The sequence below is a fragment of the Arctopsyche grandis genome, chromosome 11 (assembly GCF_051622035.1).
Source record: "Arctopsyche grandis isolate Sample6627 chromosome 11, ASM5162203v2, whole genome shotgun sequence".
Taxonomy (NCBI): Eukaryota; Metazoa; Arthropoda; class Insecta; order Trichoptera; family Hydropsychidae; genus Arctopsyche; species Arctopsyche grandis.
Window position 1 is genome coordinate 1,157,865 of NC_135365.1, and position 13,229 is coordinate 1,171,093.

The window sequence follows — 13,229 nt, forward strand, 5'->3', positions numbered from 1 at the left end:
TTTAAAATATTTTCGCATTCATCTTATCATTTATAATATAATATTGCATATGCAAATTCCCAAAATAAGTGAATTGGAAATGAAATTTTAATTACGTATTATATTATATCAAATTTCATATTTTTATTGTACAATTAATTTTTTTGTATTTATATAATATTGTTTATTTATGACATCATTAAGATCATATAAAAATTTTATCGAATTCAGCCGACCGGCAGTAGTGATTTGTGCTCATGTCATACATATTTGATTTCCCCTTTCCCAAATAAAATTTTAATAAAAAAAATCGTATATATTTATACAATATTTTTTCTACAATGATATTTTGATAGCGTTTCGGTCTGTTCGCAATATTACAATAAAATAATATATAATAATATCTGTTTAATATCGAATCATGAAATTAAAATAATTCATTTTAGTATTTCAACCCCTGGAAAAGACTTCAATAATGGTTTGATGTAGTTTATTGAAATGTAAAATTTGCACGTGGTGGTTCAGCGGAGCGTACGGAACACAAGTTGTCCGTACGCCGTCTGCTCGAACTCTGTCGACCGTCGCGTATTTCCGCTTGGGCCGACACTAATGCCAACTCGTCAATAATGCCAATCGACAATCAGTTAATAAGACTGTTTGCCACACGTCATTACAAAAGTCGGAACATAGTCCCACATAGGAAAACTGTTGAACAATACAGTTATTCTACAGAGTTACAGCATTACTGACGAGTCGTTTACAATAAATCATAGCTCTTAAAATAATTAAATAGAGGGTGAATAATGAAACCTTTGCCTCATCCAGTGTGAGGATAAAATCAATTTATTGGTTCAGTAATATTTCAACTTATAGGTATACCTCTGGTGAATGTTGTTTCTATTTACATTAAAATTTTTGAAATCTCCTTTGAAGCTGTGAATAAGCATTACAAGATAAGTTTACTTTAAAGAAGAGAGAGTGGACTGTATATGGTTTAAAACTTAAGCATTCCTCATCTTGATGTTAACTTAGACAATACAATGTTGACACTGTTACAGTTGTCAAGACAGATCAGCTATTACCGATCAACTAAACTTGATTAGTGAGTGTAATGCTCCTAAGTTAACTTGATTTCATCAACAAGTAGCACAAACATTGCTAAATTAAAAGTAAATTGGAAAGTCATTCATTCATTCCTACAAGCAGGAAATGAAGGCGAACTATGATTATAGATGTCTCTACGTTAAACATCGAAATGTTCAGTATTATAATATTTACTTATTCTATGATTCACATAAATACTATAAACAGTAAGAGTTAACTTATGTTTTCATAACAAGAAACATAAGACCTGCGGATGACTCCCGGCAGGTTATAATTAAGTAGACATGAAATAATTTAAGATGCTCCATTAAGTGTGGCTTGGAGACTAACATTAACAAATCATGAATCTAATTTTAACTGTCAAATTTGAACAGTTTATTTTAAACTCGGATATAATCCTTCCGAGTGATGACATGAGACAAGTCTTATATTATAAAGACAAAATGATTAGATTAAATTCGGAGATATATACTGCCGAATGTTAAAATGAAAATAGCTTAAATTATACACACAACACAATTAAAGTGAATTACGGAGTACTACTATTAACATTGAATGATTTAAACTCATGATTACATCTAATAAGTAATATGAGTTGGGGGTAGTGTCTTCGGGTTAAACTAAGCTACCGAAGTTGACGGAATTGAAGCTGCTGTTTCTCCTCCCTCTTGCTGATCTTCCTTCCTGTCAAGTGGTCCTTGTGGTAGAATCGGCAATGGCGCCACTAGATGACTGGACCGACGAAACTCTCCGCTGGCAGTAAAGACGTCGACGACTCGAACTCTGCCATCTGGTCCGGGATACAATTTAGTGACTCGACCCAAGACCCATCGGGTTGGCAGCATGTGTTCCTCCTTTAACAGGACCATTTGACCCACACTCAGATTGTTGCTCGAGTCCTTCTTCCATTTGTGTCGTAACTGCAAAGAATGTAAATATTCCGCCGACCAACGTTTCCAAAATGCTGCTGTGGTCAATTGTATCTGAAGCAGATTGGCATGGACATTAGTGTTATATTTAACCTCCATTGGAAGAGCGAGTAAGGATCTGCCAATTAAGAAATGTCCAGGTGTGAGGGGTAAAAGGTCTAGTGGATCCGAAGACAAGGGACTAAGAGGACGGGAATTCATGCAAGCTTCTATTTGAGTCAATACCGTACAAAATGATTCGAAATTTAAGGTGGTGGCCTTTAACACCTTGTTTAAATGAATCTTCATGGATTTAACCGCTGCTTCCCACAGCCCTCCCATGTGAGGCGCCCTTGGCGGGTTAAACTTCCAACGAATCCCTTCGGAGGCTACATACCGTAGTAGCTTCTCCTCATGAGGACGTTCGTAAATTAATTTTACTAAATTAACGAGTTCACGACTTGCACCGACAAAATTAGTAGCATTGTCGGAATATATCGTATTGGGCCTGCCACGTCTGGCTACGAATCTTCTTAAACAATTTAATAAATTTGAACTCGTTAAGTCTCCGACAAGTTCCAAGTGAACTGCCTTACTGGAAAAACACACAAAGACACAAACGTAACCCTTAATTATCTTAGAATTCTTATTGCAACCACTCTTCACAGGAAAAGGTCCTGCGAAGTCTATCCCCACATGACTGAAAGGAAAATTCGCAGTGGTACGTTCAAGCGGGAGTAATCCCATTAATCTATTGTGTGACAGTGGTTTATTTCTGAAACAAATGACACATGAACGCACCACTCCTTTGACAGTATTATGTCCGGCCAATGGCCAATAGGTCTGCCGCAATAACGACAGTAAGGCTTGAGTACCCAAGTGAATATATTTCAAGTGCGCGTCTCGGACAATCATGTGTGTAAGTTTATGCTTATTTGACAAGATAATGGGTGACTTTGATAGAGTTGTTCCCAGAGGAAGTCTACTTCCAACACAAATTAAATTCTCGTGGAATAGAGGGGACAATTTAGCTAATTTACTGCTACTGGGAATTGGATGTCCCTTGCTCAGCAAACGATATTCCAATGGAAATGATTCCATTTGCGATAACCTAATCAAATTATTTAAAGCATCATTTAATTCTAAAGCGGACGGTTCGTTATTTTCTTTAACGTTTAATTGTTTATTCCTTAGTGGCCGACGAACATATGATAAAACTCGAAGGAGTCTTGGAAGATGAGAATATTTATCTATCCAATTATTTTCCCTCACACGGGTAGCGTTAGTGACTACCCTTCTCTCTGGAAGATCTATTGTGATCTCAGGAGGTCTTCGAGGCCATCGTGATTCGTCTAATTTCAACCAACTAGGGCCGTCCCACCATAACGAATTATGATTTAATTGTACATTTTTGTTTTTCTCTGCTATTTGAATCTGTCGGTACATCTGCTTAATATCCGCAGTAATCACGTATTTATGGAGTCGAAAGTTGAGTAGTAAACTTAACAAATCTGATTGGACACTAGGTCCCACCATCAAAATATTATTTAGTGAGATATTGGACGTTGTCTTTGCGGACGCATCAAAAACTACACGATATTTAGTGGTAAGGCTAGACTCCTTAACCACGACGTGATGAGGTAAATAACAATGAACCTCATGTGCCTCCGGAGGTTCACACTCTGACATATGTCCTAAATTTATGTACTCTTCTAAAACTTTATTGTATTCCATTTTTAAATTATTATTGGCTAAAAAACGTCTTTCCAAAGTTTTGTGTCTTTTCTCCGCAATGTGCAATGAACTTCCTAATACTACCGGGGAATTTTTATATGGTAAAGCTACACAAAATCTACCGTTTTTATCTCGTGATGTGTGTGCTTGGAAATGTTCCTCACATCTTTTCTCCTCAAGAGATTGATGTTTTACCATAGGAACCTGGTCGATCATCCAAAAGTTTTGAATGTGACTGTCTAATTGACTTAAGCCTATGTGGCTCTTCCCTGGAGCATTATTTACTTCGGGATATGGACCAACTATTGTCCATCCGAATTCGGTATCCTTTAAGATAGGCATACCTTTTCCTAACTGGATGGTTCCTGCTTTCATAGCATGAACGCAAATCTCGGCGCCGAGCAATAAATCGATTGGCGTCGGTTTATTCCAAAGGGGATCTGATAACTTGATTCCCGCTGGTATTGAAATTAACTGTTGATCCAGTTTCACAGTTGGAATTTCGCCAGTAATTTCTGGTAATACCAAACACAACACTTTGGTTGAGTAATTAGTGGTTGAAGACCTTATGGTCACCTTGGTGATGTGACGAATGCTACTTTCTTGATTAGCGATACCTACAATTTTTTGAGAGATTTTCTCTAACTTGAAGTTATTCTTCTTAGCGAAAGATGTGGTAACATAGTTGACTTGTGAGCCGGAATCTAATAATGTGCGACCCTTAACGACCGTTCCATTGGACGTTATAATGTCTACTTGTACCGTGGGTAAAATTATCTCCCTTTGAGAGAAATAAGTAGAATGAGCATTAATTGACTTCCTTCCCGTATTATTTGAACTAAATGTATCGTCCTGATGCAACAAAGTATGATGGTTTTGTTTGCACCTTAAGCAATTATAGTTAGACTTGCAATTTGTTATCTTATGTGATGAATTTAAACATTTAAAACACATGTTATTAGATTTAACGAATTCATTTCTTTCCATACTGGATTTTGCTTTGAATTTATCACATTTGCCTATGAAATGATTATTTCGACAGAATGCGCATGCGTTTACCTTACTTGATGGGTTTTTGTTCGCGACATGAGTTCTCATGATTCTTTGACGACTATGAGGGAATTCCTTCACCGTAGTTACAGATGCAGTAGATTGTAATACATTACATCTATTCTGCAGAAACGTTTCTAACTTCTCGTACGGTGGCATTTCTCTGTCAACCAGAGATGTTTCCCAGTCCTTTAATAAACTAAATGGTAATTTCCTTAGAACTAAACATGTTACCCATGGATCTAAAATTTCTCTCGCGTAACCCAATGATTCAATGTTTTTAATACACACCGTTACCTTATTTAATAGATCTCTCAATTCGATATGTGATTCCTTTGTGATTAATTTTAAGTCACAAAGTGAGTTGATCCTAGTTTTGAGATTAAGTCTTGGTAAATTATATTGCTTGTCTAAAATACTCCAAGTTGTTTCGTAATTGTCTGAGTTAATATCTAACCCTGAGACAGCTGCTAAAGCGGGACCGAGTAATGATTGATGCAAATATAGTAATTTAGTGACATTAGAATATTCAGGTTTATTTCCTATTATATTTTTGAAGGTTTGTTGAAATGATTGCCATTCAGATGGATCTCCCTGAAATGTGGGAATAGTCAACGTCGGTAACTTATCTCTAGCAAATTTAATTGTTGTTTGCTCTACTTTTAGTTGATTATTTTGAATGGATTGTCTATCTAATGTCGCTTTAAGATTTTGAATTGTCATTGAAATCATGTCGAACTCTTCGTCTATTTGATCCGCCTGCTCTATATCTGTGAGGTTATCTAAATACTCATAATGGAGTTTTCGGACATAATCGTATGCTTCTTTAATGGTTTGATACTGGCCTTCATTTATTTCGGAGGTTCTTTCTATTTTTCCCTTTAGTCTTTTTAACGCGCCCGAATACCTTAATTCTATTGACGCCATTGTAACTTCTACTTTATTTTCTTTCGCTAATATTTCTATCGATTGAGTCTGACTTCGAGTATGATGTATTCTAGAGCTTGACCTGTCTCTAATAGGTTCTACGTCCCTAGTTGGATTTCGACCTTTATGCGACTTGGAAGTCGAAGCTTCTATTTCCTCGTTTTCAGCACTTGACATTTGTTTCAGAAAGTTGCACTATTTCGTCTCATAAATACAGTTATTCTCTACTATAGCTGTCAATTGAACTATTCGTAGAGATAAGGTAATAATATTCAATGATTAACCGTGAATCTTAATATTCTACTTTAACTATTATCACCAGAATCTATCCAACATATTTTGGAAGAAATAACAACCCTAAATTGGTGGGTGCTTGATTTAAACCACTTTGGGGCTACAAGTCTTGTGATTTATTTTAAATCACCACTGTTTCATCACACATTATGAAACAAAGAGATCTACCGATGTATGAATATGCCGGTATGTACTTGATTTAATCCACTTTGGGGCTACAAGTGTAATTCCACATTTATTGTGGAGGGGGGGGGGGGGGAGGGTGTTTCTACACACATTAAGAAACAAAGATTTACCGATATGAATATACCGGTATGTACTTGGTTTAAGCCACTTTGGGGCTACAAGTATAATTCCACATTTATCGTGGAAGGGGGGGGGGGAGGGTGTTTCTACACACATTAAGAAACAAAGATCTACCGATATGAATATACCGGTATGTACTTGGTTTAAGCCACTTTGGGGCTACAAGTATAATTCCACATTTATCGTGGAAGGGGGGGGGGGGGGAGGGTGTTTCTACACACATTAAGAAACAAAGATCTACCGATATGAATATACCGGTATGTACTTGGTTTAAGCCACTTTGGGGCTACAAGTATAATTCCACATTTATTGTGGAGGGGGGAGGGGGGAGAAAGTTTCTACACACATTAAGAAACAAAGAGATCTGCCGGTATATGAATATACCGGTATGTACTTGGTTTAAGCCACTTTGGGGCTACAAGTATAATTCCCCACGTGCTTTGCTAATTTTACACTACATCTGATTTTACACTTTTAATACGAAATTCGATGCGACCGATGAAACATTCCTTCGTAGCGCGATATTATTTTATACAATCGCGTTAATTAATTGTTATACTTTAAAACATATTTTAAAAACTGACCTACCCACATGATTGCCTTTTGAACAGATTGCCTGAGATTGAATACATTCACTTACTTGAATATCCTTTACGATGTTTATGTGATCGTTCCGATAATTTTGGATTACCTCTGTGTCCCATGCGTCTTTGTAGGTTATGTTTTTATTTATATATTTTCTGCGTCAATCACGCGGTCATGTACCTCTGTACATCAATCAATATATTGCTGAAATAGAAGCAAACATGGTATTAGTATTGGAAAGGTATGGATAGTAACAAAGGAACGATACCGATTTCTTAATTGACATCCATTTTTTCTCGACCACGTTTTTTCCTATTGGTTTGTCCGTTTGGTGTTGTGGCCTAGGTTACTGGTGTCCGGTTCGAAGTGACCATCATGGAAAAGACTTCGATAATGGTTTGATGTAGTTTATTGAAATGTAAAATTTGCACGTGGTGGTTCAGCGGAGCGTACGGAACACAAGTTGTCCGTACGCCGTCTGCTCGAACTCTGTCGACCGTCGCGTATTTCCGCTTGGGCCGACACTAATGCCAACTCGTCAATAATGCCAATCGACAATCAGTTAATAAGACTGTTTGCCACACGTCATTACAAAAGTCGGAACAACCCCCTTTTATTTATTCAACACGACTCGTACAAAACCCTTTCTTAAGATCAATATTTTATGGTTTCGATACAAACGCATCTATTTAACAATTTCATACTGTATTATTATAACAGTATCATTGCAAAAAGAAGCAAAGTATAAAAACGCCGTGTCATTCTGCGCCATTGACCCAAATCAAGTTACAGTTTGTGAACTTTTTTTTTTTGTATTATTTTATTTCATTTTCTCGACACGGCTCATAGATCAATGCCTAAAGCAACACCTTAATCCTTATAAGGAATATAAAACGCACGATATTATTCAATGAGTTCGCAAAAGTGACAGATTAGGTCAAACGGATACACCTATGCGCGTACAGACTTGGTGAGGGACGCAATCACCTTATTAATTAATGCGTACACGTATTTTATTTTTTATTTTCATTTTTGCCGACGCTAGCATGTTAAATGAATGTAGCAGGTGATTGAATAAATAATACGCGTCGCAAAAGAACAGCGAAAATGTTTTGGTCATGGCCGGAGTGCGTGAGCTTGAGTGCTGCGTTTTGCATTTCAGCTTAAAAATAAACTAACGTCAGTTCAAAATGCCAACAGAAATGAAATTGTAATGCCAAATATGAATACTTTCATTTGATTTCTTACAAGTATAAAGTGGGTGAAAACTAGGGATGACATAATCTTTTTCAATTCTCAATCTACGTTTTCAGTAAATTTAACAGTTACCTGCTAGATATTCGACCCTTTATGCAAATAATTAGTAAACTGTAATAATATATGTATGTAATATGCCTTAATGAATCGCTCGACGAACTAATCAGCAAATCCCACTGGCATTTCAAATACCAATTACTTATCTATATATAATATATTATATACGCATATTATTACAAAATTTTACAATACATAAACTCATTGATAAAGCACTACATATTGATTTATCCACCAAATGCTTGAAAAAATGTCCCCGTTGGCTATAATGCAACAACTATCATATAATTATTGGCTATTATATAGCTTAATATTGTTATGATTCTGTTAAATGTGTTGTTTGTGTATATGTACATACATATATAGTGTTTTGTTTTTGGCATGTCGAATTTCTTTGGTTATTATTTTGTTTCTTTTCTGTTATATTTTTGACCATTGTGGCGCATTAGGAATTCCCGTACTGCTACAATGGTCCAAACTTTAAATAAATAAATAATATCACTATGTGTCTGTGTGTCTGTGTAAGATAAAGCTCGCCGTACTATAATATTCGTTTCAATTCGACATACATATGTCACAGCTAAAAAATTGCCAAAAAAACGCACGAATATAATTACAAAATAAAAAAACTTCTATATATGTATATATACTGTTTGCTACAAATTTTTCCTCTAGACTAATAGAAGGCGCTAAGTCTCTGAGCATTTATGTTTTATATTGTTTATATGTAGGTAGTTAGGTAATTTTTACAATTATATTTAAATATTAAATATATTTAAAAAGGTATTTTAAAAAAATTCTTTCAATTTTATTTTTATTTAATAACTTAATATGCCAACACCCATGCAATGATATTTCATCGGGTACAACACTAGTATATATGTATATAAAATCAAACTTTTACTACACATAAACTCATTGATTAATCACTACATATTGATTTATCCACCAAATGCTAAAAAAAAGTCCCCGATGACTATGGTGCAACAGCTATTGTTCATAAAAACGTTATTTTCAGTATTTTCGATTCCAAAGTTACCAGTCCATGTAAGCCTAAATATAAGTATATCTTTTATGTAAAATTTTACCCCATACGTATCTACGCATGTCAAATCAAGCTCAAGATTTGACTTAATTTTTCCACATCTACAGTAAAATTTGATAAATAAAATAAGAAAACATTTTAAATTATACCGAATAAACTTTTGTTTTGCCTGAAAACACATCCCTTATTCCCCACGCTTAAGAGGACTGTACACCCGAAACCTTAATTTTGTTACCGTTCCTTTCTTCGATATATATATTGAGTGTATGTATATATTGAGTGAATGCGACAATATATATCAATATATATATTGAGTGAATGCGACAGTTGTGCTTCGACCTGATAAAACGTTGTTTAAATTGACAAAATCGAGGTTTCGTATTCTACTATTTTTTCCTCCAAAACTGGACCAATTTAAAAAAAAATCATCATCGGTATGAGAAAGATATTTTCTGTGCATCTATCGGCGTATTTTTTTTAAAATCGACCGTTAAATAACCACGCTAGACTCTTTTCGTGGGTGTAAAAAAGAGACGATTTTATAGATGTTTGGCGGCTCCTAGCTCCTATAAAAAATAATTAATCAAAAAAATAAAACGATAGATGCACCCCAATGGTGGATATCCATAGCATATTAAAAAAATAATTTCTCTAGTGCCATAATTGGGGAAGGGAGAAGTGTAATACGTTTGTATGGACAAGGCGCTGCTGTTCAGCCCTCTTAAGACAACAAAGCGATTTGTAATGTGATGAAAGTTGCGCCATTTTTTATTTATGATTATTAAGTAATACAAATATACACAGTCGCCATTACATATGGACTGTCTTTTTTTCAATTAGCATAAATGTAACGCGCTCGTCAAATATACATACATACATAATAGAACTAATGGATACTCAAGGCTCTACGACCTATTTATACACAAGTATATGTATATGGTACATGTTAAATGAAATACTCGATCGTAAAGAGGAATTATAGTCGTTTTGAGTAATTAATTCCAATCTACGTTACGCAGATTTATTGCCACAAATATCGTATTACCAATAATTTAAAACGTGTACTATATACTACATACATATGTGGAATTTTAAATCGCTATTTCATATGCCATTTTTCCTAAAAAATCCCAGTTGATAAAATAATAAAACATCCGTATTGAAAAACCAAGTTCATGACAACCTTTGACATATTATCATCTCTTGAATATATCACAAACTAATTTAAAATATTGGCTTTTTTCAATTTTATTAGTATCACAAGATATTTTTAGGTGTCACTGTGAAGAAACCAAAATTAATTTTGCGTTATAGCTTTAAATACGAAGGAGCACGCACCGGTGCGCTTATGGCGATGAAGTGGTTAATCTTTGAAAGACGGAGCGTCGAGATCGAACGATTGTCCCGAACCGGGGTCGAGTAAGACCTCAGTATTTTATAATCAAAATACAGCTTTTCTTAATACAAATGGGTTCAATATATATCTTATTAATCATTTTATACATCAACATAAAAAAAGTTTTAGTCCTATAGCACGTTTTTGACTATTTTTGTATTAAAAAATAACGACAAGCATCAACACGCAAACGCACATAGGTAAGGCCAACAGGCGATTGCATGACTCAATAGCCACGTGCCAAAAGCGACGAAAACAATAGCTTAGGAAAATATAGCTGTCTCTTTCTCTCGCATTGATTCATCGATCAACAAGAATATGCAAGCGAACAGTCAAAAACACGACTTATCGCTACCGCCTTTAAATCATACTTTGGAACGTATAAATGTATTTTTTTACAATGTACCCTTTTTCTAAATCATACAAAATCTATTAAAATAAATTTCTTGTAGTTCATTCTAGGAATACAAAAAATATAGGGTGTATAGCTTTGAAAACCACATAGTTATTACAAAAAACGTAAAAATTGGGGCACTTGCATACCCCACTTCGGTGAGGGGGGGGTTAAGCAGTTTCTTTTCTAAACTTATTGAACTTGAACCTGGGCACATATCTTCAAGAAGACATAGATCAGTATCAGACCAACTTCCGTCGAGGACTACAGACTTCTAGAAACATGATAAAATCTTATTGTACTACTGTATAGCACGGTAGACTGATTTTTATTTATTCACACCTGACCAGACGTCAACGAAATCGTGCGAAAGGTTTAATAAAGCGTTGCATTATTGAATCGACGGAATGGCCTACTTCCGGCTCGATCGAAAGACAAATAAGGTAAAAAAAGATCATAAAAGCTTGGGAGACGATTTTCATGGCCGGTGAACTGCTAAAATGTACGTAGAATTGACTGATAAGTGCGCCAAAAATAGGACGACGGACTCTCTCTAGTTTTCACTGCTCTTTGCGTTTTTCGAGCAGAATTTTTTGAAATCTGGCCATCTCGTCATCGTGTCGGCCAGTTGAGGAGAATTCGATTTGTTTTGGCCGAAAAAAATTGTGAAATCGGCCTGATTTATGCGAATCGCTGAAATGTTGTATGTGCTGGATACCGTAGATAAACTCTGTTTACTCTTGGGAATAGGAAAAGAAGGAGAGTGGATCGATTCCTGTCGCTTTTATTGAAATCGAGTGTTATTTTGTTTATAAAGTGATTGAAGGATCCTTCGAGAAGAAGGAAAATAAAATATACACAACTAGCAAATATACTGGGCACTCTCCAAGTACATCATAACACATTTCAAAACTAGATCAATAAAGTGAAAAATATATGTATGTGTACATATGTATATTTTATTATTTATATTTGCGTGGTTATATTAATTTTTGTTAACTTAACAGTACATAGAATACAATAGGAACAGATATCTATGAACAATCGACAAATTTTTAATATTAGAAATAAAATACTGTAACGTACGCCGCGGATTAAGCGAATAGAAGCCCAGAGACTGTGACCGTTCAAAGATTATCTGTAACGGATATCTGTTAACGGATTAACTAAATGCATACCGTGCGACTGGTATAAGTGGGTTTTAAGGATTAGCGACAAGCTAAGTGCATGAAACAATGATTGCACTTCTCATACCGTGGGAATACATATCCGAATACGTGACTATACAGTAGGTAAACAGATTAGACGTCCTGAGAGACCGTGAGACCGGTGTAAGTGGTTTTAGGGATTAGCGACAAGCTAAGTGCATGAAAGCTAAACAATGATTGCACTTCTCATACCGTGGGAATACATATCCGAATACGTGACTATACTGTAGGTAAACAGATTAGACGTCCTGAGAGATCTACCCCTTATAAGGCGGTACGTAGGCGATATCATGTCATTCTGGACGGAGCAGTGACCGTGCGTGTATCTCCTGAATCATCAATAAATGCTGTGAAACGACTGTTGGCCTTTTACTTGGATCCTCCACCCACCCGTACGCAACACTACATTATATACGTACATTGATGTATAATACACTAGATGGGCCCTGACGTGTGATTTTGGTCGGAGATCTTGTCTTCACTAACTGAGGGGTGCGGGGGGTTTAACTAGCGGGGAAGTTGGGAAAAAAAAGGTTTTTTCCCTACGACGCAGCGGTACCTACCTACCTACTGAGAGAAACTATGCATGCGCCATGTATTTTGCATGCGCCAAAAAGGAGACCAGTATAAAGCGTGAGGGAGAATCTATGTATATTATATATCTATGCATAGGTAGCATTTATAAGATTCAACAAATTCGAAATGCCAATACATAATTCGAATTTGCGAGAAACAGAATGGGAGGATTCCGATTTATTAGATCCGTCACAACAATTAAGCTAGAAAAATCGGAAAATTTGTACAAGAAACGGTTGGTCTTTGTGTTTTTTTAAACCACAAGACCTGGCCAGCAGCATATTTAGCCGAGACTAGAACTCACGACCTATGTATTTCAGGACCTATTCACGAAAAAAAAATTCTTAGATGCCTTTATATGAAGAAATATAAATATTACCCATATTTATTTTCCACTGCCTTTTTACAA

The 13,229-nt window shown here is 35.6% G+C and overlaps 3 protein-coding genes across 3 annotated transcripts in view; 2 read left to right on the plus strand and 1 right to left on the minus strand.

The window, feature by feature from the left end:
- Positions 1-13,229, plus strand: part of LOC143919146 (uncharacterized) — a 1,208,594-nt gene that overhangs the window by 471,081 nt on the left and 724,284 nt on the right. The gene's annotated exons all lie outside the window — the stretch shown is intronic.
- The window catches only part of LOC143919143 (ciliary microtubule inner protein 2B), a 31,254-nt gene that overhangs the window by 1,145 nt on the left and 16,880 nt on the right, over positions 1-13,229 (plus strand). The window lies entirely within an intron of this gene.
- LOC143919065 (uncharacterized) lies at positions 453-7,382 on the minus strand. Its single transcript, XM_077441248.1, has 2 exons — positions 2,106-7,382; positions 453-2,003 (listed from the first exon to the last, which is right to left on the minus strand). Exons 1-2 carry the CDS (start codon positions 5,877-5,879, stop codon positions 1,704-1,706), a joined length of 4,074 nt encoding a protein of 1,357 aa, XP_077297374.1. The 5' UTR covers positions 5,880-7,382; the 3' UTR covers positions 453-1,703.